Raw genomic sequence first — 26,644 nt, 5'->3', positions numbered from 1 at the left:
AGTGTGAAAAGTACTGTAGGATGGCCTGGGGGGCGGGGGAGTGGAGGAGGGCAGGCGAGCTGGGGCAGGAGGCCATTCTAATAGTCTCATGGAGCATCTATCAGGGTCTGACTCAAGGCAGAGGAAGGAGGAATGAAGGGGACTTTTGGAAGGCTATTTATGACGGTGAATGCTGACTAATTAGATGGGAGAGATAAGGAGGTTTCCAGGAAACTGCATGGAGACTGCAAAGTTACCCTTTGGTGAGATAACAGCTGGGCACAGAAGCAGGTTTGGGGCTTGTTGAGTCTAGGGTGTTCACCTGGAGCATCAGGATGCAAGTAGACATTCAGGTCTAGAGCTTGGGAAGGGGATGCAATGGGAGGTTTGAGGGCATTCCTCATAGAGGTGGGAGATACCTGGAGACACAGCTTCTAAAACAAGATGATGAGCTGAGCTAGGATACTTAGCTTTCAGAGGAAGGCAAAGGAGGAGGATTATAGTGAAAAGGGCCAAGAAAGCCATCAGAGATGTAGGAAGAGTCAGGAGGGAACAGTGACTCAGAACCCAGCAGAAGAGGATTTCAGGGAAGAACCCAGTCGTGAGAGTCAAACAGACCTGCGATCTACTCCTGCCTTCACTGCTTACTGGTTGTGACTGTGAGCAAGTTCATTAACTTTTAAGCCTTTTTAAGTTTCCAGAAGATGGGATGGTTAAGGTATTATATGCTGCAAGGCAGCGAGGCAGGATAAATTTGAGTTCCTTGACCTCAAGCTAACTGAAGACAGGCAGTTTTCATCTCTCTACCCTGGGGCTGGGACCCTCAGGGGTCAGAGCATTTGATACCTGGGAAGTCATTGATGGCCTCACTGGGGTAGAAGGTATAGAAGAAAGGTGGAAAGGTGAGGAAGTGCAGCAGTCTTTGTTTATTCTTTCTGTCTGATTCCTCACCTCTGTACTCATACCTGATTTCAGATGCTGCCACCCCAACATCTTACCTCTGCTGGGCTTCTGCACTGGAAATCAGCTTTACATCTTGATCTACCCATACATGGCAAATGGTTCTTTACAGGACAGACTCCAGGGTCAGGTAAGGGGCTGGTTCATGGTCAGAGATTAGGACCAGGTAACACGCAGTTAGGGACTCAAGGTTCAAGGACTACCAGAAGGGAGAGGGGCTGTCCAGAAAGAAGTTAGGCTGGGATTGATAAGATCTGGCTAAACATCTTCAGATAAGAACCTATGAAAAATTATTTTTTTATTTTTTAAAGATTTTATTTTTTCATGATACACAGAGAGAGAGAGAGAGAGAGGCAGAGTGACAGGCAGAGAGAGAAGCAGGCTCCATGCAGGGAGACTGACATGGGACTTGATCCCGGGACTCCAAGATCACACCCCAGGCTGAAGGCAGGCGCTGAACCGCTGAGCCACCCAGGCTGCCACTGAAAAATTATTTGACAAGAGGCATCTCATTTAAGTCAAGAGCATGACAAAAGTATCTCATGACACTAACTTTATTTAACATTGTTCTGAGGGTGCTAGTCAATGCAATAGGACAAAAAATAAGAGATAAAGAGTATGCAGAAGTGGAAGCAAATTTTTATTTGCTAAACATGCTATTCTATTTTATATCTTTTTGCTTGTGTATTTATGGGCTATTTCTGGAAAGACACAAAAAACTGGTGCGTTGGCTGTCTCTGTGGAAGTGAATGAGGTAGCTGGAGCACAGGGCAGGAGAGAAACTTTTGCTATATACCCCTTTGTACCTTTCACATATTATAGCATGTGAGTATCATACCTATTAATATTACAGTTTTAAAAACAAACAAAGCTCCTTCCCATAAAATCCTCAAATAAGGGGAAACACTTATTCCACGAGACAATTACTGCTTCCATAACAGAGATGAAAGCAGTTACTCATGGTATGATAATGATTGTTAGATTTGTTGCACTCTTGTGGTGTGTGAGACACCATGATAAAAGCTTTACACATGTCCCCTCAAGGCCTTGCTACGACTCAAGATGTATCCCCTGTTTTCTAAAAGAGGAGTCTCTGGCACAGAGAGGCAAAGTGACGTGCCCGAAGGAACACAGCTGACAAGTGTCAGGGCTGGAATTTAAACAGGGTTTCTGTGGCTCTAGATTTCAGAGTTTTGTTTTGTTTTGTTTTTTTATTAAAGATTTTTTATTTATTCATGAGAGAGAGAGAGAGAGAGAGAGAGAGAGAGGCAGAGACACAGAGGGAGAAGCAGACTCCCTGTGGGAGAAGCAGCCTTACGCGCGACTCAATCCCAGGACCCCGGGATCACGACCTGAGCTGAAGGCAGATGCTCAGCCACTGAGCCACCCAGCCATCCCTAGATTTCAGACTTTTTGAAAAGAAATCTGTTAGCAAAGCCAGTTCTTCAAGGATGTGGAATCCATGATGGGACTTGAAAACTAAGTTGCGACTGAGCCTGGAGTTTCAGTCTTAGGACAACAGTGGCAACACCTGGAGGATACTGGGGGCTTTAGCTCACCCCACAATCCCCATCAGCCCCTGTGAAATCTCCCAAATACACATAAAATCAGCATAAGGCCCATGTGCTTGGCGTGCTAACACAAGCTCCTTAGCTCTTCTCTCAGCTATCCCCTCCTAGAGGACCCAATTCTAGATGTGCCACTCTATAGACGTGATAAAAATAGCTGCAGTTTACTGAGCACCCACTGTGTGGCAGGGACTATGCTAGGGGCATACCGTATACTCATATACTATATACTCCATACCATATCCTCCTGGAATCCTTAGAGCAATCCTAAAGAAGCATAGAGGGACACCTGGGTGGCTCAGTGGTTGAGCGTCTGTCTACCTTTGGCTCAGGGCGTGATCCAGGGTCTGGGGATCGAGTCCCACGTTAGGCTCCCTGCATGGAGCCTGCTTCTCCCTCTGCCTATGTCTCTCTCTCTCTCTCTCTCTCTCTCTCTCTCTCTGTGTGTGTGTGTGTGTCTCTCATGAATAAATAAATAAAATCTTTAAAAAAATAAAGAAGCATAGAGATTAACATTTCCATTTTATAACTGAAGAAGAAACCAAGGTTCAGAGACGTTATGTATCTTTTCTAAAGTCACACAGCTAGTGCATGTGTGAGCTGGGATTTACAACTAGATCTTCTGAGGTCAAAAGTGGTGCCCTGCCAGCACACCATGCCGGCCGAGCCCTGTTGCAGAGGATGTGAAGGCTGGAGGAGAAGACTGGAGCTCGTTGGCGCTTTGAAAAGGCATAGGTGTGACTGTTTTTCCCCCTTTTCCTTTTACTTAGGATGGTTCGGAGCCCCTCCTCTGGCCCCAGCGTGCCAGCATCTGCTCCGGGCTGCTTCGTGCTGTGGAGCACCTGCATGGCTTGGGGATCATCCACGGCAATGTCAAGAGGTGAGGGGGGTAGGCTGTACCCTGCTGAGGACCTGTGCTGTAGGGCCAAGCCACACACATTCCTGCGCCCCTTCCTCTCCATCTGTCTCTCTTCTCTTTGGATCTCTCTCCCCACCTCACCTGCCTTGAGGCTCTTCTTTCTTTCTCTTTTATTCCTGCAGAAATCAGTGTTTCTGTTGCCCTCACACATTGCCCACCTGTCACCAAGTGATTTCCCAGTGAGCACCCCACACTCCTGAGGTCTTTTACTCCCAACCCAGCAGCTGGTCTGGACCCAGTCCTTGAGCTTTGGGTTAAGCCCCCTAGGATTTTGAGCTCCTCGCTCAGAGTCTTCTTGGAGACCCATCCCCTGCTTATGTATATGTATCTGTTGGCAAAAGCAACTTGTGTCAGGGAAGCTTCCTACAGGGTATGCGTGCAGCCCAGTGTCTCAGCACCATGCTCCCAAGAACAAGAGAGCCCTGTCTGCGGACTGGCAGCATGGGGAGAGATTCTAGAAGATATCAGAAAATCTGGCAAAACTGACATTGAAACCATAGAACTGTACTGCCTCAAAGTTCTCTTTTTGGCAAATGGAAGCCCTGTCCTCTTTGTTTCTCCCTGATTTTTGTTTGATTGCACAAACAATTGTAATTGTGAGAAAGGAAATGAAAGGGAGAGAGGTCATTCTGGCCCTGGTGCCCTGACTCATCACCTGGCCTCCATTTCTTCAATCCCTGCCTACACAGATGTCTTAGCCCTAAGGGAGCACTATTACCTGGTTACCAATTCATATTTTGTCTCTTCCCCCTTTATTTAAATAAGGCAAATATTTTCTCATGTTGCATGCCATTATTTTTAGTGACATTTTAGTTTTCCGTTGAAGGGACTGGCCCATAATTTAACCACTCCTAATAGTGGATACTGGAATTGATGTCTATTTTTTTTAAGGTTTTATTTAATTATTCATGAGAGATACACAGAGAGAGGCAGAGACATAGGCAGAGGGAGAAGCAGGTTCCCGGCAGGGAGCCTGATGCGGGACTCGATCCCTTGGCCCCAGGATCAGGACCTGAGCCAAGGGCAGATGCTCAACAACTGAGTCACCCAGATGTCCCAGTGTTCATTTTTTGTAAAAGATGTATTTCTCTATTTGAGGTGAGGAGGGGCAGAGGGTGAGGGAGAGAATCCCAAACCAACTCTGTACTGAGTGCAGAGCCTGACATGGGGCTTGATCCCAGGACCCTGATTTCACAACCTGAGCCAAAACCAGGAGTTGGACGCTTAACCAATTGCACCAGCCAGGCGCCCCGATGTCTTTTTTAAACAACTCTTTAGGGTCAGTTGGGTTATTTTTACATATGTAACTTAGCTGTTTTCCTGTTTGTTGTTTGTTTTTTCCTTTGAAGTACTTTCTGAGAGTGTTTACTCCCACAGGTTAGATGCCAGAGGTCCAAGAATGCTTTTATTGCTCCTCCTATTCTCCATGATCTGGGCAGGACCAGTCACAAGGGATGGTGGCTTGGGTTAGTTGGGCCAGAGCTGGGGGTCAGAAGAGTTTCGGAAGGGACCACACCTGCATAGCCCATGGGCCTGGCAAGCTGAGGTTGCTGGGGGTTTGCCATCTGTGGGGGCCAGGAAGGCCGTACCCCAAATGCCATTCCTGGGGCAACACAACTCATCTTAGCTCCATCCTTATTTGCAGGTGGGAGTGGGTTCTCACTCCCTTCCCTTGTTAGAACTGGCTCAGAAAATCCAGACTGAAGGTCTAAAGTGACTTTGAACCTGCAGGGACAGATGCTGCTTATTGTGAATTCGTATTCTGAAAGGGTCTCCATGGCAACCTCTTCTTGCCCAGCTCAAAATAAGAAATCCTCTCTGCTTTCTTTTCCACAGCTCCAATGTTTTGCTTGACCAAAACTTCATCCCCAAGCTGGCTCATCCAATAGCTCACCTGTGTTCTGACAACAAAAGGTCAAAATACACCATGATGAAGACTCACCTTTTCCAGGCCTCAGCTGCATATCTGCCAGAAGATTTCATCAGAGTGGGGCAGCTGACGAAACGAGTGGACATCTTTAGTTGTGGAATAGTAAGAGCCTCCTTCTCTGCTTGGATGTGGGCCTCTACTGATTTGTCCGTCCCACAGTTTCTTTGTAAGCAGAAGATAGAGAAGAGGCCCCTAGATATATTCCATCAAAGTATAGTAGGGAGACGTCTGGGTGGCTCAGTGGTTGAGCGCCTGCCTTTGCGTCAGGTCATGATCCCGGGGTCCTGGGATCAAGTCCCGCATCAGGCTCCCTGTAGGGAGTCTGCTTCTCCCTCTGCCTATGTCTCTGCCTCTCTTTGTGTGTCTCTCATGAATAAATAAATAATCTTAAAAAAAAAAAAAAAGAAGTACAATAGGGGTTGGCAACTATGGCCCAGGGCATATTTTCTACAGCCTATAACTAAGAATAGTTCTTATATTCATAAAAGGTTTAATAATACTTATAATAAGAGAAAAATATGTGCAGTGCTTGGGTGGCTCAGTAGATTAAGCATCTGACTTCGGCTCAGGTCATGATCTCGGGGGCTTGGGATTGAGCTTCATGTTGGGCTCCGCACTCAGCAGGGGGTCTGCTTCTCCCTCTCCTGCCCCTCCCCGCTTGCACGTGTGATCTCTCTCAAATAAATAAAATCTTTAAAAGAAGAATATGTGACAAAGACTTGGTTTGTGACCCACAAAGCCTAAAATATTTACTGTCTAGCCTGTAGAAAAGTTTGCCAACCCTTGAAGTATAGCTACCCATGAGTGTCCAGTTTCTAGTAGATTTCTTATTTCCCTATTTCCCAGCCAGCCATCTAATTGTCTATCCAGTTGTCCGTTCCTCTTTGTCCATCCATCTGTGCAGTCATATATATTTTTTAAAGATTTTATTTACTTATTTGAAAGAGAGCAAGTGAATGAGAGTAGGTATAAGCAGGGGGAGGGGCAGAGGGAGAGCGCTATACCCTGCACATATCAAGATGATGATGATGATGACGATGATGATGATGACGATGATGATGATTGTGGTGGTGGTTAGTATTCCTAACTCCACACCAAACTCTTGATTTTTGTTTACCCCTATTTATTTATTTATGAGAGAGAGAGAGAGCGAGAGAGAGAGCTTGAGTACATAGAGGGGAGGGGCAAGGGGAGAGGAAAGAATCTTTTTTTTTTTAATATTTTATTTATTTATTCATGAGAGATGGGGCGGGGGGGGGGCGGGTAGTGCAGAGACACAGGCAGAGGGAGAAGCAGGCTCCTTGCAGGGAGCCGGATGTGGGACTTGATCCCAAATCCCGGATCGTGACCTGAGCCAAAGGCAGGCGCCCAACCATTAAGCCACCCAGGCATCCCATCCTTGACTTTTCAACTCAGCTCTTGATATAACAATTTTAAAAATTAATTTATTCATTTTATGTCCACTGGCTCCCTTCACTCTTTCTCAGCCCTGCTTCTAACTGGTGTATGACTTTGAACTCTGGTTCCTCCTGTTGGGAACACTTCATTTCTGTGTTGTTGGTTTTTTTTTGTTTTGTTTTGGTTTTGGTTTTTTTGGTGAGCACTAAATGACCTCTCTAAAAGGTTCAGCACAGAGCCTGCCCATAGAAGGGGCAGAAGGAATGTCTGTTTATTCATTTCCTCTTCTTCCCTCCCTTCCTGCAGGAACTAGCTGGGAATCTTTTCCGTTTGCTCCCATCCACTTGCTATGGGGTGCCCTCTGCTGCCCCCTCCTGGCCACTGCCAGTGCCTGATGAACCCCAGAGGCTCTTCCTCTGGGGTGGAGGGAGGTGGGATTTCTTGGCAGTAAAGTGATTGTATTCTGACTTGCCTTCTGGGAGGTTGGGGGAGAGAGATTTGAAACTAAGGGTGGGGGACTCACCCCCTTATATTCATAGCCAGTAGACCACCATTTGCCAGGTAAGGATACAGGCTCAGATTTTAGGCACTTGCCTGAAGATCACATAAGTGATTAAGGGAAAGAGAATTTGAACCCAGGCAGGCGGGTCTGACTGTAGAGCTCTTAGCCATTATGCTCTTATCTCTGCTGAGAATTTCTGTTCAAAGCAGGTTTCCCCTTTATTTAAAAAGACATATCATGGTTTGTCAATGTTGTGGTGTCTCACACTGGTGTAGAGCTATGCTCCTTCTATGATGGGTGAATTAATGAACAAATCATGTTAATAAAGGCCTAGGATGAAAAATGCTATAGATATTGCTGAGACTTTCTGTGTAGAATAGAATGTACATGAATTCCTCCTTTTCCTGAGATTGACGTAGCGATGTCTGCTTACTGTTTTTGGTGGGTTTCTAAATGAAATGATCTTTAATATATAGTGTGTATGTGGGGGGGGGGGTGCCTGGGTGGCTCAGATGGTTAAGTGTCTGCCCTCAGTTCAGGTGATGATCTCAGGATCCTGGGATCAAACCCTGCATTGGGCTCCTAGCTCAGCCGGGAGTCTGCTTCTCCCTCTACCTCTGCCCCTTCCCTCTGCTTGTGCTCTCCCTGTCTCTCTCTCTCTCTCTCTCATGAATGAATAAATAAAATCTTAAAAAAATAAAATATAGTATATGTGTAGATATATGTGTATATAGAAAAATGTATATATGTATGTGTATGTATAGATACACATTTATATATAGATATATGTGTATTTAAATATACAGAATTACTATGTACATATTTATATATATTTATATGTAAATATGTAATATAGATATACATAGACATTTAAAACTGATGGTATTATGTACCCATCATAGAAGGAGCACATGTTTGGTTTCCATCCTCCCTGACTTGCTGTTCATTCAAACCTTCTGCTAGCAGCTGGGTGATGCGTTTAGTTGGAGGAGGTATTTAGTGATATTCTCACATTCCCAATTTTGGGAAAGTGTTTGTACAGTCAAATGGCAGAACCAGGCTTGGAGCTCAATCTTTGTTACTAAGAAGAATCATCGCTCTGGCCAGAGTCTCCTGCCTGACCTTTTGCATGAGTATCTGAACCGTGCTAACTGCATGTTCTTTCCAGGTGCTAGCTGAGGTCCTCACCGGCATCCCTGCAATGGATAACAACCGAAGCCCTGTTTACCTGGTAAGGGAACCAGTCACTTCTGGCTCATGGCTACTGCTGGAAACGGGGCAGGGAGGTGTCAGGAGGACAGGGATCTTCACTCTACCCATTTTACAGATGGTTATGAGGTCTCAGTCTAGGGTTTGATTTGCACAGTAACCTTAACCTCTCCTCCCCTTATCAGCCAGCCAACAGTTACTTTTTAATGTTAAGAGAATTTAGAATGTTTAGGGGAAACCCATTTTTTCTCTTCTCTTTACATATCCTGCAATCAAATAGGATTTGTCTTCAAGTTGGTAAAAGTGGGCCCTCTTTTTTTTTTTTTGAGATTTTATTTATTCATGAGAGACAGAGAGAGAGAGAGAGAGAGAGAGAGAGAGAGAGAGAAAGAGAGGCAGAGACACAGGTAGAGGGAGAAGCAGGCTCCATGCAGGGAACCCAAGGTGGGACTTGATTCTGGGACTCCAGGATCACGCTCTGGGCCGAAGGCAGGCGCTAAACTGCTGAGCCACCCAGGCATCCCCAAAAGTAGGCCATCTTAAATGAGTTTCTATAATAAAAAACAAAGATTTTCATTTTTAGGTTCAAAGATTTATCACACACACACACACACACATATATAGTATCATTTCAAAAATATAACTGCCTTCTCCTTCTGCCCCTCCCACTGCTCCTCCTCTCTTGCTTACTCTCTTTCTCTCTCAAATAAATAACTAAAATCTTTTAAAAGGGGAGGGCACGTGGGTGGCTCAGTTAAGCATCTGCCTTTGGCTCAGGTCATATCCCAGGATCAGCCTCATGTCAGGATTCCTGCTGACATGGGAGTCTGCTTCTCCCTCTGCCCCCCCGCCCCACCCCATTCGTTTTCTCTCTTGCTCACACTCTCTCTCCCTCAAATGAATAAATAAAATCTTTAAAAAATATGTACAGCAGAGCTAGACTCTGTATTTGGCACTTTACATATATTATCTTTCTAAGATACTACAAAATCCCCCTGAAATTGATAGGGTGGGATTTGAATCCACGTCTCCTGCAGAATTCCAAATCCTGTGAAAGCTCTACTACTCTTCATCAGTTTGAGAGGAAGCATCTTTCCAGACTTGTGTTGAGGCCATTGGAACAACTGGCTTTTTTGTGACTGGGTCCCCAAAACATCCCCTGGCCCCTGGAGTGGGGAGTGAAGGCCTTCCCATACAGGGAAAGCCCCAGATATTACAAAGAGGTGGGTTTCAGCACCTCAGATGTAGTTTCAGGCAGTTTGAGGTGGTTTCTCCTAGTCTGACAGTTTTCTTGAGGTGAATTCTCTGACAGTCCTCTGAGTCTCCCTGGATGAATGTCACATGAGAAGTCCTTTGAGATACTTATGTGAAATTTCCTAAAAGGCATTTTTGTTCATGGTTTCTGAAAATGCAGAGGAATGGGCTCCTGGTTGGCTCAGTCAGTGAAGTATGTGACTCTTGACCTTAGGATCATGAGTTCAAGCCCTATGTTGGGTGTACAGTTTACTTAAAAAAATGTAGAGGATATAATTTTTTAAAAATCTTAATTAAGGGATCCCTGGGTGGCTCAGCGGTTTAGCGCCTGCCTTTGGCCCAGGGCACAATCCTGGAGTCCCAGGATCGAGTCCCACATCAGGCTCCCAGCATGGAGCCTGCTTCTCCCTCCTTCTGTGTCTCTGCCTCTCTCTCTCTCTATCATAAATAAATAAATTTTTTAAAAAATCTTAATTAAAAAAATTAAGGTTGCGCATGTAATTAAGATTCAAATCAGAGAGGAAAGCTGCTAACACCTAGTGTGGTCCAGGGAGAGAGGAAGCAGGCCTTTCCTCCACCTTCGGGGGATCTTTTGTGGCCAGTGTTTCCTGAAGTCATTGGGTGGTTTCCATCACAACTTTTCTTTAAAGATTTATTTTTTGTCAGAGAGAGAGAGAGTATAAGCAGGGGGAGAGGCAGAGAGAGAAGCGGACTCACTGCAGAGCAGGGAGCCCACTGTGGGGCTCTATCCCAGGACCCTGGGGATCGTGACCCAAGCCAAAGGCAGACACTTAACTGAGCCACCCAGATGCCCCTAATGTAGTAATTTCACTTGTACTTAGGAACACACACATACAAGGGAGGAAAGACAGATGGACACGGACATTCATTGTAGCGTTATTTATGTTAGTAAATAGCCACAACTGTCCTTTGGGAGATGGTTAAGGAAATTACGGTATAATCACATACCATGGAAATTCCATAGTTTATAATGATTTATAAATAACTTCATAGGGATGCCTGGGTGGCTCAGCGGTTGAGCGTCTGCCTTTGGCTCAGGGCGTGATCCTGGGGTCCTGGGATTGAGTCCCACATCAGGCTCCCTGCATGGAGCCTGCTTCTCCCTCTGCCTGTGTCTCTGCCTCTCTGTGTGTGTGTTTCTCATGAATAAATAATTAAAATCCTTAAAAAAATAACTTTATGAACATAAGTTTATAAATGTTTATAAGAAATGAAGATGAGGGCAGCCCGGGTGGCTCAGCGGTTTAGCGCCACCTTTGGCCCAGGGCGTGATCCCAGAGACCTGGGATCGGGTCCCACATCGGGCTCTCTGCATGGAGCCTGCTTCTCCCCTCTGCTTGTGTCTCTGCCTCTTTCTCTCTGTGTCTCTCATGAATAAATAAATAAAATCTTAAAAAAAACAAAAAGAAATGAGGATGAAGTGTACAATGTGATCAATTTTGACCTATGTGTATATCTGTGAAATCATCACTGAGTCAATTTCATCACTGTGCTTACTACCCTAGAAGTTACCTCTTCTCCAGTGAGGTAGATGTGAGGAGAGTAATGTTTCATTGCAGGAATGTGCCACCATTTGTCCACTGACCTGCTAATGGACATTTGGTATATTTCCGGTTTTTGACCATTACATATATAGCTGCTAGGTACTTTTGTGTGTGGGTCTCACTGTGGACATGCGCAATTGACTCTGTGGCGCTATAATTCATACTTGTGAGATGTACAGAATGGTATGAATTTTGGAAAATGTGGACAGTTATGTAACCACCAACCCCACAATCAAGATATGGAATATTTTCATCATTCCAGAAAATTCCCTCGGGCACTTTTTTAGTCAATCCCTTCTTCCCATTTCCTATTCTAATTCCTGGTCATATTGTTCTTTTTCGGAGTATCAGATAAATGGAGTCATGGAGTTTGTACCTGTTTGTTTCAGGCTTATTTCACATAGTGTGGTGCTTTTGAGATTCATCCTTGTTATTGTGTGCACTCATTTTTCACTCCTTTTATTGCTGAGGAGTATTTGTTGTATGTATATAAGACCACTAGACAAACAGTCCAACAGTTTTTGGACATTTGGGATGCTACCAGGTTTTGGCATTTCTGAATAAAGCTAACCTAAACACTCCTTTTTTTAAAAAAAGATTTTATTTATTTATTTGAGATAGAGAGTGAAAGTATTAGTGGGGAGGAGGTTCAGATGGAGAAGGAGAAGCAGACTGCCCTGTTGAGCAGGGAGCCCAATGTGGGCCTTGATTCCAGGACCCTGAGATCATGACCTGAGCTGAAAGCAGACACTTAGCTGACTGAACCACCCAGGTTGCCCCTAACATAAACATTCTTCTAAAAAAAAAATGAGAAAAACATGTATGTTCTGATAGGGAACTATCTCCTAGTGAAAAAAGCAAGTTCAGAACAGCATACAGTTTAGTCCCATCTTTGGTAAAAAATAGATGAATGATTAAAAAAAGTCATATCTTATATTTTCTTGTTTATAAATTGGGGATAATTATAGTACTTATACGTAAGAGGGTTTAGTGAAGGTTAAGTAATATGTACCTAAGACAGTACCCAAAACAGTGACTAGAACATAGTAAGCACTATATGTGTTAGCTATGAATATTACTACTATTGTTTTACTACCTCTTAAGTAGTTACTTGCCACTGTAATAATTATCATATGTAAATAAATATATAACCTAAATGATTATATTTATAGACCTCTGTAGCAGAAGGCCTAGGTTAATATAATCCAAACCATTAACAGACGTTACCTTTGGAGAGTGAAAATAAGGAGATAATCTACACATTTGGTTCAGAAAACCCAACCACACTGGGTGGCGATGCCATGGCTCTCTCTTCCCCTTCCCTGGCCTCAGGTATGGCCAGTTCTTGAAAGCCATTTTTGTTATGGACAATTTCAAACATGCACCAAAGTAAAGAGAAGAATGTAAGGAATCTCCATCCATCCATCCCATCAATTATCAGCATCATTCTTATTTCTTTTGGAACCAAAACACTTTTGTGTATGTGTATTTTAAAGCATATCCCAGATTTATGTTATTCCACTCATAATGTATAGTTTTCTTAATTCCTTAATATCATTTAATGTTCATTCCATGTGTAAATTTCCCAAGCTGTCTCAAAAATTGCCTTTTTTTTTCTTATTCATGAGAAACACAGAGAGAGGGAGAGAGAGAGAGAGAGAGAGAGGCAGAGACACAGGCAGAGGGAGAAGCAGGCTCCATGCAGGGAGCCCAACATGAGACTTGATCCCGGGTCTCCAGGATCATGCCCTGGGCGTGAAGGTAGGCGGTAAACCGCTGAACCATCCAGGGATCCCTTAATTGCTTTTTTTTTTTTTAATTTTTATTTATTTATGATAGTCACATAGAGAGAGAGAGAGAGAGAGAGAGAGGCAGAGACATAGGCAGAGGGAGAAGCAGGCTCCATGCACCGGGAACCCGACGTGGGATTCGATCCCAGGTCTCCAGGATCACGCCCTGGGCCAAAGGCAGGCGCCAAACCGCTGCGCCACCCAGGGATCCCCCTCAATTGCTTTTTAAAGTTGGTTTGTTTGAAACTGATACAAATAAGGTCTATGTGTTACCTTTAGTTATGATTTTTTTTTAATTTTATTTTATTTAATTTTATTTATTTATGATAGGCACACAGTGAGAGAGAGAGAGAGAGAGGCAGAGACACAGGCAGAGGGAGAAGCAGGCTCTATGCACCGGGAGCCTGATATGGGATTCGATCCCGGGTCTCCAGGATCGCGCCCTGGGCCAAAGGCAGGCGCTAAATCGCTGCGCCACCCAGGGATCCCTAGTTATGATTTTTTTTAAGATTTTATTTATTTATTCATGAGAGACACACAGAGAGAGAGACAGAGACACAGGTAGAGGGAGAAGCAGGCTCCATGTGAGGAGCCTGATGCGGGACTTGATCCCAGGACCCTGGGACTATGACCTAAGCCAAAGGCAGATGCTCAACTACTGAGCTACCCAAGTGCCCCCTAATTATGTTTCTTATAAATATTTTTAAAAAAATTTAAAAAGGGGTGCCTGTGTGGCAGAGTAGGTTAAGCATCTGACTTTTGGTTTTGGCTCAGGTCTCGATCTTGGGATGGTGGGATCAAGCCCCATGTTGGGCTCCATGCTTTGCTTGGGATTTTCTCTCTCTTCCCCTCTGCCCCTCCTTTCTTCCCTCCCCTCAATATGTAGATTCATCTTTAAAAAATAATTATGTTTTGGGATCCCTGGGTGGCGCAGTGGTTTAGTGCTTGCCTTTGGCCCGGGGCACGATCCTGGGGACCCGGGATAGAATCCCACGTCGGGCTCCATGCATGGAGCCTGCTTCTCCCTCTGCCCATGTCTCTGCCTCTCTCTCTCTCTCTCTCTCTCTCTCTCTCTCTCTCTCTCTCTATCATGAATAAATAAATAAAATCTTTAAAAAAATAATTATGTTTCTTGAAACTTCTTTTTTGAAGGTTTTTTTTTTTAATTTAAGTAATCTCTATGCCCTATGTGGGGCCAGAACTCATGACCTCCAAGACCAAGAGTCACATGCTCTTCTGACTGAGGCAGCCAGACACCACTTGAAACTCTTCTGTTCTCTAACTGCACCCTCCCCTGCTTTTTCTTGCCATATATCATTGCATTTTTGCATAAAGTGATTCATTGGTGCTGTTAGTCTCTCATGTTCTGGGTTTTTATGTCTTTGTGGTTTTTTTTTTTTTCTTTCTTTAAGACTTTTAAAAGAATTACTTAGAGGGGCACTTTGGTGGCTCAGTGGTTGAGCGTCTGCCTTCGGCTCAGGTCATGATCCCAGGGTCTTGGGATCGAGCCCCACATCTCTTCTCCTTCTCCCTCTGCCAGTCCCCTTGCTTGTGCCTTCTCATTCTCGGTCTCTCTCTTAAATAATAAATATATAAAATCTTAAAAGAATTGTGGGGACGCCTGGGTGGCTCAGTGGTTGAGTGTCTGCCTTGGGCTCAGGGCATGATTCCAGATCCCCGGACTGAGTCCCACATCAGGCTGTCTGCGGGGAGCCTGCTTCTCCTCCTGCCTGTGTCTCTGACTCTCTCTGTGTCTCGAATGAATGAATGAATGAATGAATAAATATTTGTTTAAAAAAAAGAAAAGAAATGTGAAATAAGGTTAGGGGATAGTGTGAAGGAGCAGGGAGAGGGATATTTTAGATCAGGGAAGCCTTCCTGGAAAAGGTGGCATCTGAGCAGAGACCTGACTGAAGTGAATGACTAGGTGGTGAGACTAAAAGGAGGAGCATTCTAGGCAAGGGGAATAGCAAGTGCAAAGGCCCTGATGTAGGAGGTTAGGTGGTTCCGAGAACAGAAAGAAGCCACAGTGGCTAAATACAGTGAGTCAGAGGAGGAGGTGAGGAGATGGGAAAGGCCAGCAGATGCCAGATTGTTACAAAGTCTGGGGTTTCTTTCTTTTTTTTTTTTTTAAGATTTTTTTTATTCATGAGAGACACACAGAGGCAGAGACATAGGCAGAGGGAGACATGGGGAGCCTGATGAAGGACTCGATCCCAGGACCCTGGGATCAGGACCTGAGCCAAAGGCAGACACTCAACTACTGAGCCCCAAGGCATCCCAAAATCTGGGGTTTCTGGCAGCCATACTTAACAGATGGGAGAGCAGGAACTCCTGTTGTTAAAAACAACACAAAAAACTTTTAATTTTAATTTTTCTAATTATAAATATAAAATAGGGTTGTAGAGGGATGCCTGGGTGGCTCAGCGGTTGAGTGTCTGCCTTTGACTTGGGGCCTGATCCCGGGGTCCAGGATCGAGTCCCTCAGTGGGTTCCTGCATGGATCCTGCTTCTCCCTCTGCCTATGTCTTTGCCTCTCTCTCTGTGTGTCTCTCATGAATAAATAAATAAAATCTAAAAAAAAAAAAAGAGATAGCCTTGTAGAACAGTTAGTAAATACAGGAAGGTATAAAAAACAAAATAGAAATAATTCTTGGGGGGATCCCTGGGTGGCTCAGAGGTTTAGAGCCTGCCTTTGGCCCAGGGCGCGATCCTGGAGTCCTGGGATCGAGTCCCGTGTCGGGCTCCCAGCATGGAGCCTGCTTTTCCCTCTGCCTGTATCTCTGCCTCTCTCTCTCTCTCTCTCTCTCTCTCTCTCTCTCTCTTTGTCTATCATGAATAATAAATAAATTAATTAAATTAAAAAAAAAGAAATAATTCTTGGTAATTACCACTGTTAATATTTAGCAGCCTACCCTCTGGCCTTTATGTATGTATTATATACATAGTTTATATTATTTATATATTAAACTTTGTATTATTTATAGCATGGATTTCCATCCATTTTTACATTTTATATGATATGAAATATTGTACAATATTTATAGTTCAGGGGCACCTGGGTGGCTCAGTCAGTTAAGCATCTGCCTTCAGCTTGGGTCATGATCTCAGTTTCCTGGGATCAAGTCCCACATCAGGTTCCCTGCTCAGTAGATAGCCTACTTCTCCCTTTCCTGCTGCTTCCCAGCTCATGCTCTTTCTTTCTCTCTCAAATAAATAAGTAAAATCTAAAAAAAAAATAGTACACATAACATAGAGTATATAACATTGAAATATTTACGTAATTGTATAACTATATAAAACACTATGTTCTGTGAAATATAAAAAATATGTATATATATAACATTGTTTAAAGTATACATTATAAAAAAATAAATATATATAACAAATAGAATATACATAGAGAATTTATGTTTTATTATTTACACAAATATTTCAAATATAAATGTAAATGTTTCATATGTTAATATACAATAGATTAGTGCACTATGTTTTATCAATCAATAGTATGCATAATTATATACATATTTCTTTATATTTAATGTATTTAATCCATGTATTTAATATATTTATAACTAGGGATCCCTGGGTGGCGCAGCGGTTTAGCGCCTGCCTTTGGCCCAGGGCGTGATCCTGGAGATCCGGGATCGAATCCCACGTCAGGCTCCCGGTGCATGGAGCCTGCTTCTCCCTCTGCCTATGTCTCTGCCTCTCTCTCTCTCTCCGTGTGACTATCATAAATAAAAAAAATAAAAATAAAATAAAATATATTTATAACTATATATTTACAAATCAAATATGTAACTATATACTTATTATGAGGCATAATTTACACTATATAAATATGCTATATATTTGTGTATAAATATATAGCATTTTTCTATTATATGTATAGTTCAAATTCCTGCTTTCTTTTTTTTTAGGAAGATTTTATTCATTTCTTTATTTTTTTATTATTTTTTTTAATTTTTATTTATTTATGATAATCACACAGAGAGAGAGACAGAGAGAGAGGCAGAGACACAGGCAGAGGGAGAAGCAGGCTCCATGCACCGGGAGCCCGACGTGGGATTCGATCCCGGGTCTCCAGGATCGGGCCCTGGGGCCAAAGGCAGGCACTAAACCGCTGCGCCACCCAGGCATCCCCTCATTTCTTTATTTTAGTGGGCAGGGGCAGAGAGAGAAGGAGAGAAAGAGTCTTAAGCAGACTCCCTGCTGAGCGTGGGGTTGGGTGTGGGGCTCAATCCCACCACTGGAGATCATGACCTGAGCTGAAATCAATAGTTGAATGCTTAACCGACTGAGCCACCCAGGCACATAGTATAAAGTGTTATAAAACTTACATAAATACAAAATTTATAAAATATATGTGTACATAATATTTATATAGTAGATTTCCTATTAAATATACATGGGTTAGGGGCAGCTGGCTGGTTCAGTTGGAAGAGCATGCAACTCTTGATCTCTGGGTTGTGACTTCCAGCCCCACCTTGGGTGTAGAAATTGCTTAAATAAATCTTAAAAAATAATGCTTCTCATATTTCAATGAATAAATAAATAAATATAGATGGGTCAGAACCTATGTCCTAAAATGTGTATTTTATATCATAAAAGAGTACACCTGTAATTATTAATAAGGTTAAATTATTAATGTAAGTGCTCAGCATGTAGTAGTATATAGATGGTGGCTATTATTACTATTAATTATTATGACTAAGAGACTATTAAGTCTATTCTGTGTTGAGATCACACTTTATGCTTTAGATGCATTATATTTTTATTTTTTTATTTATTTATTTTTTATATCTTTAAATCTTTGTGTTAGTCCTATGATCCCCATTTTCCTGATGGAGCTATTGAGGCCCACGTTAAGCCCCTGCCTTGGAGGAGAGTACTATGGAATGCCCTGTACTTGTAAGGGATTTAGCAATTCTCCAGTTCTGGCTTTTTAAAACTTGTTTCTTGGATCCTCGCTTTTGTTTCTTAAAACCTGTTTTCTGCAAAGTTTTGCAGGTCTGGTGCAGTAGCGGGGAGAGGTTGGGGGGACTGGTGGGGCACATGTGGTTGACTTCTACATCCCTGTAGCTCTCATGGGGGTGTTTATCCTCTTCTTCCTACAGAAGGATTTACTCCTTGGTGAAATCCCCAGCAGCACCACCTCACTAGGCTGCAGGAAGACAGGTGTAGAAAAGGTGATGGCCAAGGAGATCTGCCGGAAGTACCTGGAGAAGAGAGCCGGGAGGCTGCTGGAGGACTGTGCAGAGGCCTTGGCCCTGGCTGCCTGCCTCTGCCTGCGGAGGCGCAATGCCTGCTTGGCCGAGGTGAGCCTTACTCTCAGCCTTTCCAACAGCTGATAAGCCCTGCCTGGGTAGGCCCGTCGGCCTCATGGTTCTGCTTTACTGAGGCCTGAGGTATGGCTCTGGATTGAGGCCTTTACCTAGACGTCATTTCATAAACAAGGGCTGTATTTGGTTGCAAGCAGTAGAACGTCTTGGAGCTCACAGGAGCAAACCAGGAAAGTAGGAGTGGATAAGCATAGTTCAGGAGCCTGAGGGAGTATGCTGTGGGCCCCAATGTAGGTGGGGCAGGATCCCAGGCTCAGATGTTAACAGAACTCTGCTTTCTCTGAATCTGCTTGATTGCGCTCCTCTCTTGTCTGTAGACTCCCTTTTCTTTGCCTCTATCCTCTTGGTTAAGGGAGATGGCCGTGTGTATTGTTTGTTACAGTTCTGCTCCCACTGAGAGATTAAGACTCCAGGTCCCAATTCCAATCTCTCAGTGAGAGAGCCAGTTTGGCCTACCTAGAGTCAGTAGTCTACCCATTGGCCAGTCAGACAAGGTGAGGGGAGTGGGGTCCAGTATATCAACCTAGTGGTCAAGGGGTCAGCCCCAGAAATGTGGAGGGGTTAAGTCCCAGAGGGAGGGAGCATCCTTAGCCTGTAGGCTAGGCAGATACGCCAGAAATCAGCCACATTAGGAGATAGAACATTTTCCTATGGATGTGATATATAGTGGTGGTTTCCATGGTAACAGGTGTAAATTTGGGGACCACTGCTAGATCTTTCTAAGGACCAAATAGCTACCTGAGAGGACTCTTTGACACCATCTAGTTGAGTGATTCTTAAATGGTGTCTAGCATAGAGAGTCTCACTGAAGTTACCCCAAGAGTTGCTTTTGGCAGCAAGAGGGCTTGGGGAGCTGCAGGCCCCACCCATGACTACAACCAGATACCCCCTTTCACTTCACATAATTATACTGAGTTCTCAATATTTTATTTGAGGGAAGGTTTAGTCGCTGAAAAAAACAGTCTTCAGACACCACTGCTGTAGCCCAAGCCTACCATTTTACAGATGGGGAAGTAAAGGTCCAGAGAGGAGAAGCTGCGGACATAGAGCAAGTTTCTGTCTGAGCTCTCTGGATGCCTACTCCATTCCTTGTTTACTGTCTTGCACCATGACATGGCAGGAGTTAGAGACTGGAGACCCGAATCATTGTTCTTCACCTGGGCTGTTTCCCAAGTGCCTGAGTGGCACAGCATTTCGTCAGTCAGTGCTTGTGTCTTGGGCCCCGTGGTGTGTGTGTGTGTGTGTGTGTGTGTGTGTGTGTGTGGTGTGGTGTGTGTAAATCAGTGAACAAGGCAGGCCCAGTTCCACTTTCCTGGAGCTCTCAGACAATGCACAGTAAGTGTGTGAAGAGCATTGGGATAGCTTGTGATGTGACCCCGCCCGGGAGGACTTCCCCTGAGGAAGTGATGTGTAGGCAGACAAGAACAGTACAAGCAGACAGAACAGTTCATGCAAATGGCCTGAGGTGAGAGAAAGCTGGCTTGGTCAAGGGTCTGGAAGGTCAGAGTGGCTAGAACAAAAAGTACATAGGGAAAAGTGGCTTGTGGTGGGACTGCTGAGGAAGGAGGAGCCCCATAATCGAGGGCTTTGCAGGCACAGTTGGGATTTTAAGGAAGACACTAGGGGTTTGAAGCAGGGGCAAGACATAATCAGATTTATGTTCTGAAAATCAGATCTGTCTCCCTGAACCACTTATTCTTTCATCCAGGCTTTTATCTCTTCATGTATTTTATTCTTTTGTTCATTGTATCAGTTAAAGGACACTTGAAGAAGCTGCTATAATGAGGAGACTCCAAAATAAAGCCGTTTAAATGAGATAGAAGTTTATTCTCTTTAGTTTAACCCCTTGAATGCAGTGATTTCAGAGCTCCCTTTGTATTGTTGTTCTGCTATCCTTACTGTCTGGCTTCCAACTCAGAGTCCAAGATGGCTGCTCTAGCTCAGGCCATCACATCTGCATTCCAGCCACTGAAAGGAGGTTAAGGGAAAGAGGAGAACACACTCTCTATCTTTTAAAGGTGACTTGGAAATGCACACATCACTTTTTTCTCACTCTCCATAGGCTGTAAACCTAGTGACATGGCCACACCTAGCTACAAGGGAATGTAGTTTTTAGCTTGACAAACATTTATTGGGCACATACTGTGAAGATTTGTCTCAAGAGGTGACATTTGACCTGGACCTTGAAGGATGAGGAGGTATGGGGAATAAAGGGGATAGGGCATTTGAGGTATACAAAGAGGAATGAGAAATGATCCTTGCCCTCAGTATTTCATAAACAAACTAGGAAGATGAGAGGTCATCTGCATCATGGATGTGAAGACAGGTAAGACAGGGGTCAGTGGTCAGCTCTGCTACTTACTGGCTGAGGCAAGTAATTTAACTTCTCTGATTTTTAATTTTTTAATGAAAACTCATTGTGCATCACATCTCAAATGTGCTTTGTAAATTGCAAAGGCACTGAGCAAGTGAGATGTCATTGTTCTTAAGGGTATGTAAGTATGCCCTGTGTGTGTGTATGTGTGTGTGTAAAGAAGAAACATTCCTTCCCTGCCTCCTTCTGATTTTCTAACCTCCCTAATTAGAAACGCCCTCAAGGACAAGTAATATCTATATTACTTAGGGCATTTACAGTTCAAAGTGATAGAACTCAGGTCAAACTCTTAGTCACGCACACGGAGCAAGGGAGATTGGGAGGAAGTATATGAATGAGGGAATGAAAGAATGAATTTATTGACTCACATAACCAGACAGCAGACAGGACAGGCATTGCTAGGCCAGCTAAACCCAGGGCCTCTACCAGCAAAGGTGCATCCATCTGTGTCTTTGTGTCTGTGTGCCACCTCTCCATCTCTTGCCTCTGCTTTATTCTTTGTGTGTGTGTGCGTGGGGGGGGGTCTTCATTATTTCCTACTATGAAAGGGTTTTCTTTGTGGGTGGAGAGTCTGGGTCGACCAGCAGAAAGGAATCGGGAGTCCTTCCTCAGTAGGCTTTAGGTAGAAAAAAATCCCACAGAAGGATTCTGATTGGTCAGCTTGGGTCATGTGCTCAAACCTGGCCAATTAACATGTCAGAGGAATGTGATACAGTGACTGATCCCTCTTGGTCATGTGCTCTCATCTATGGCTAGGGTGGATGGGGGCAAGTTCAGCTCTGTTCATAGGCTTTCACTGTTCTTCCAGACAAAGCAAAAAGAATCAACATTTTATTCTTCATTATTTCTCCTGAGGCTTGGGATACCTGTAAGATTCTTGATTTCAGAAAGAGTGCTTTTTTCTCCCCTTCTTTTAAGTAGGCTCCATGCCCAACAGAGAGCCCAACATGGGGCTTGAACTCACAATCCTGAGGTCAAGACCTAAGCTGAGATCAAATGTCCAACACTTAACTGACTGAGCCATCCAGGCATCCTAATTTTAGAAAAAATCTTTCTTTTTTCTTTTTTCTTTTTTTTCCTTCCTTCCTTCCTTCCTTCCTTCCTTCCTTCTTTCCTTCCTTCCTTCCTTCCTTCCTTCCTTCCTTCCTTCCTTCCTTCTTTTTTAATATTTTATTTATTTATTTGACAGAGAGGGAGCGAGAGCACAAGCAGTGGGAAGGGCATAGGGAGAGGGAGAAGCAGACTCCCCGTCGAGCAGAGAGGCCAAGTCAGGGCTTGATCCCAGGACTCTGAGATCAAGACCTGAGCCAAAGGCAAACACTTAACTGACTGAGCCACCCAAGTGTCCCTCAGAAAGAATTCTTGTCTCTGCTCTCACCAAGGTGTGTGGTTCTGTGGCTGCTGTGGAAGAGCGGCTCAGAGGTCAGGAGATGTTGCTCCCTTCGAGTGGGCTTTCTGAGGGCACAAGCTCTTCCTCCAACACCCCAGAAGAAACAGATGATGTGGACAATTCCAGCCTTGATGCCTCCTACTCCACGAGGGTAGCACCCGGGGCTGGAGCCGCTGCCTCATTCCTGCCCACAGAGGATGGAGAAGGCAGGCTGCAGGTCTGTGGGGGAATGCAGGCTGATTCCTCCTCTGTGGCCTGCGCAGGTCCGGAGCCTCCCCAGGATGGTAAGTTTATGGAGATCTGAGTGCTTATGCAAGCTCATTCATGTGTCTCTAACTCAGCCCATCATTTTATTCCTTCTGTTGCTCTCATTTATGTATTCTTTGATTATCAGCCATTCATCTACCAGCAGACTGTGCAAAGAGAAGCCTCAGAAGGGGGTCACCCTTGATACCTCCCTCTCTCTCTGGCCCCTTATGTCCAGTCCACCACCTAGTCTTATTCCCTGGCCTACATATCTCTCAGCTCCATCTGCTTCTCTGCATTGCCTCAAACACCCCCCCCCCCGCCCCTTGGCTTAGCTTCTGTCCTCTTGCTGGATGACCACACAGCCTTCCTGTGTCCGTCTGTCCTCCTGATCCATTCTGTCTCCTTACTGTAGACTTTCTGCAGGGACCAGCCAGATTGGGTTTTATTTATGTTATTTTGTTTTCTTAGTGGTTTTTATTTTTTAATTTTAATCTTTAAAAAGATTTTATTTATTTATTCATGAGAGACGCAGAGAGAGAGGCAGAGACACAGGCAGAAGGAGAAGGAGGCTCCAAGCAGGGAGCCTGTTGTGGGACTCGATCCCAGGACCCCGGGATCATGCCCCGGGCTGAAGGCGGCGCTAAACTGCTGAGCCACCCGGGCTGCCCCTTCACAGTGGTTTTTAAAAATAACTCATGCCACCCCTTGTTTAAAGCCCTTGTGTGGCTCCTATCGTGCTTAGGGACCAAGTCAATATCCTTCCTATCTCTGTCTCTCCTATCCAAATATCGCAGGCTTCCTTCTGAAATAAAAATTTAGGAGGCCTTTCCAATGCAGTGTCCCTCTCCCCTAGTAAACATGGCTTAATGAATGTCCCAGGCTCTACCACTCCCGTTGTTCCTCCTCTCACTGGGAGAAGAGAGGAGGGAAAAGAGAGAGGGTGTAAGTGTTCACCTCAACCTCTCCCATCCATGGAAGGAGCATGGAAGCCCTCTCTGTCCTGAGAAGTGGGGCCAGGTGTTGGGACTTCACTGCAAAGGCAAAAATAATGAAAACGCTCATTACACTCAGGGCCTGATTCATAAACCTGATTTAAGTGAGAAACTGACCAAGTCTGACTTTCTAAGAATTGTAATAATAGTAACTATTTCCAGATGCCTTTTGTTCAAGTTCTTTCTCTATACTTTCTGTTGAACATCAACTACAGAGACTTCGTGGAAAATCGAAATCAATGAGGCCAAAAGGAAACTGATGGAGAATATCCTGTACTACAAAGAAGGGAAACTGGACAGCATTGAGCTTCTTGGCCCCTGATGGCTAGCATACAGCTTACCCTCAATTGGAAAGATGAACACCAAATCAAGAAGAAGATCTGAGGCAGAATCATCATCTCCCAGGAAACACCAAATATCAGCTTTCCTGGGCCGGAGAGAGAAGCTTCCATCCTACCAGCGTGAGTGAAGGGACCTCAGCTTTTCAAGACACAAAAATCCATGAAGTCATCATCCTTCCTGGGATTTGTCAATCAGAGCTGGTTATCAGGAGACCAAAGCGGAAACCCTGGTCCATGGGCCCAGGATGTGGGCGATTTTGTGGTTTTGGGGTGTGTGTGGTAATATTGTTAGCCAGCTCACACCTCTCAAGATCTAAGGGAGGATGGTCAGTTGTACTTTCCAAAGTTAAATCTCTCTGGGTCATATTTGCCAACGACCATCTGCAAAACTCCATGGCCCAGGTATCGAGTATTACGAATGCCAGACACCTAGCAAAGGGCTCTTCAGGGTTTTCACTTTCTCCAACAGAAATCTTGTAACCCACAGATATTTATTTAATGCCTACTCAGCACCTTTATCCTCCCACCCCACAAATGCTAATATTTTTAGTGGAGCTTTTATTTTGAGAGTATGTATTATTTATGGGTGAATGAAGTATCAAGAGAGCTAGTCTCATGTCTAGTTCTGTTGCTATTTAAATAGATTATTTAATTTCTGAAACCTTGGTTTCCTTATAAGGAACACCTGTTCATTTTCCTTGTTGGGAGGAACAGGTGAGATGTGGCTACAGAAGTACTTTGTAAATATACTTGTCCTTTTTTTAAATACTTGTCCTTTTTTATAAAATAAAAAGATGTTAAACACATATTTCTGCCACCTAAGGTTTATGCATTGGGTATTTTTCTGCAAAGTTATGTTGCAAATATTTTTGTGAAACAAATGATATTTTAAATTCAATGCATCCTGTTTTAAATGATTCAGCTGTAGTGTTGTTTGTTTTGTTTTGTTTTTTGTAAAATAAAAATACATTAGTAAAGTCAACAGATATCTTGTAATTAGTTTTGTGTCCAGATAAATTTGTTTGGAGAAAGTGCTCTGTACCTATGATAAGGGCATATTATCATAGAGTGCCTAAGAGTTGAGTGCTGGTTATAAATGCTGGTGTTAGTAGCTGTGTGATCTTGGGTCAAGTCAGGGAGTTACTCTGAGCCTCTGTTTCTTTATCCATGCAATGGGAAGAATAAAAAGTATCTGTTTCATGGATTTGTCAGAGCAAGGGGAAAATCTTGCCTCATGAAAGCATTCAGTAGTCCCCAAACAAGGTCAGCTTTGTAGTGATGTGTAACAGCTGGGTGGGCTCCAGTCCCAGTGGACAGTAGTCTCTACTGACATCCCTGTTTTAAGCTCTGGTGGCTGTGAGGGTTCAACTAGAATGTGTGTTTCAGGACCTGGCATGCGGTAAGCACCTTACAATCATGAGTAGGTTGCTTTCAGGGCTGTTTTGATCAATACAGGGCTAGTGCCAGTAGGATACTGGTTATCTAGACATACCTGCATTTCCAGAGTAGAGCTTCAAACATTTGTGGAAAAGTCAATGAACCACTTCTGACAACCTACAGACCTTTCCCCCTTTACAGCAAGCTGCAGTGTGTACATATACATTTCTGTATATGGATTCCAGGGGCTCATGGGCACCATGATGCCTTTCTATCAGTCCTTAGGGGGAAGGCCTGACTTTTTTTTTTTTAAGTTAATAAATGCACATGACCAAAAAATCCAGTAGTAAGTACAAGCAATTACGTGGTGGAAAGACTTTCCACTGGGTTTTTTTTTTTTTTTTTTTTTTTTTTGTCTCACTTCTGCCCACAGGCAGCCACTGTTACTAGTTTGGGGGTATGCTTTTCAAGATGATGAAAATTTTATCTTTTCTGCTTAATTTCATTAATCATTGGATTTTCATTAGAAAGTTTTCATTAGAAAATCAAAACCTCGAGTTAGATTGAGCTGGAATTTCTGGCTTCCGTGTGGATCTGTTTTGTCACATCCTTCTTGGCCATTCTTCCTGAATAGTACTTTTGGATTACTTGAATCATTTTGCCTAGTATTCCTTTCTAAGGATGTTCCATAATATATATGACTAGCTTCCAATGCTGGGTTTTGAGGCAGTTTTTCATTCTTACTACTACATACAGTGCTGGCTTCCAAAGAGGTTGTACCAATTTTCGTGGAATCAGGTATGGGAATGCATTTCCCCACAGCCTACAAAGAATATCATCCCGCTTTTTGATCCCTGACAATAGGTGAAAATTCATAATTTGACTTGTACTTTTAAGCGAGAGGTGGAACCATTTGTTCTCACACATTAAATAAAGAGCCTTTCGTAATTTGTGTCTGTTCCTGGGTTCATTTATCTTTCCTTTTTTTTTTTTTAAGTTTTTAATTACTGGCAACATGTTTCCATTTTAATACTTAATAATGATCGCATTAAGAAAGTTTTTCACATAGTAAGGACATCAGCGCTTTGTCCTGTGTTGCGAATATTTTTCCAAGTTTGTACTTTGTCTCTGAACTTTGATATTTTTTGCCCGGCAACAATTTTCCATTTTTGTGCAGCTTCCCCTCCCCCCCCCCGCCCCGCCCCCCACCTTGTGGCTCCTAACTTCCGACTCTGCCACTTTCTGGGTGTGTCACTGGGTCTCTCTGGGCCGCAGTTTCCTGCTCTGCAAACGGGGTCATGATGTCGGTGCGGGCGCGAGGAGAGGGTGGGGACTCGAGCCCGTCCAGCTGGGCGGCGGCGCAGCGCGTGGGGGCAGGGAGCGCCCCTGAGGGACCCGGGCCGCGGACGCCCCCCCGCCGCCTCACGGAAGGCTGCCGCGGGGGAGCTGCGGCCCCGCCTCGCTTCGCGCTCTTCTGGCCCACGTGAGTGGCTCCGCCCCGC

At 44.1% G+C, this 26,644-nt stretch overlaps 1 protein-coding gene across 1 annotated transcript in view; it reads left to right on the top strand.

The window, feature by feature from the left end:
• IRAK2 (interleukin 1 receptor associated kinase 2) overlaps positions 1-24,901 on the top strand; it is a 61,149-nt gene extending 36,248 nt beyond the window's left edge. Inside the window, exons 7-13 of the mRNA XM_055344824.1 lie at positions 955-1,069; positions 3,278-3,387; positions 5,263-5,458; positions 8,425-8,487; positions 18,195-18,395; positions 22,176-22,467; positions 23,640-24,901. Coding sequence (XP_055200799.1) covers positions 955-1,069; positions 3,278-3,387; positions 5,263-5,458; positions 8,425-8,487; positions 18,195-18,395; positions 22,176-22,467; positions 23,640-23,746 — 1,084 coding nt within the window. The 3' untranslated portion in view covers positions 23,747-24,901. The remainder of the gene's footprint in view (positions 1-954; positions 1,070-3,277; positions 3,388-5,262; positions 5,459-8,424; positions 8,488-18,194; positions 18,396-22,175; positions 22,468-23,639) is intronic.
• The last annotated feature ends 1,743 nt before the right edge of the window (positions 24,902-26,644 follow it).

Source organism: Nyctereutes procyonoides, unplaced genomic scaffold, assembly GCF_905146905.1.
Source record: "Nyctereutes procyonoides isolate TBG_1078 unplaced genomic scaffold, NYPRO_anot_genome, whole genome shotgun sequence".
Lineage (NCBI taxonomy): Eukaryota > Metazoa > Chordata > Mammalia > Carnivora > Canidae > Nyctereutes > Nyctereutes procyonoides.
Note: the sequence above shows the minus strand (reverse complement) of the source record. Positions and strands in the feature narration are given on the sequence as shown.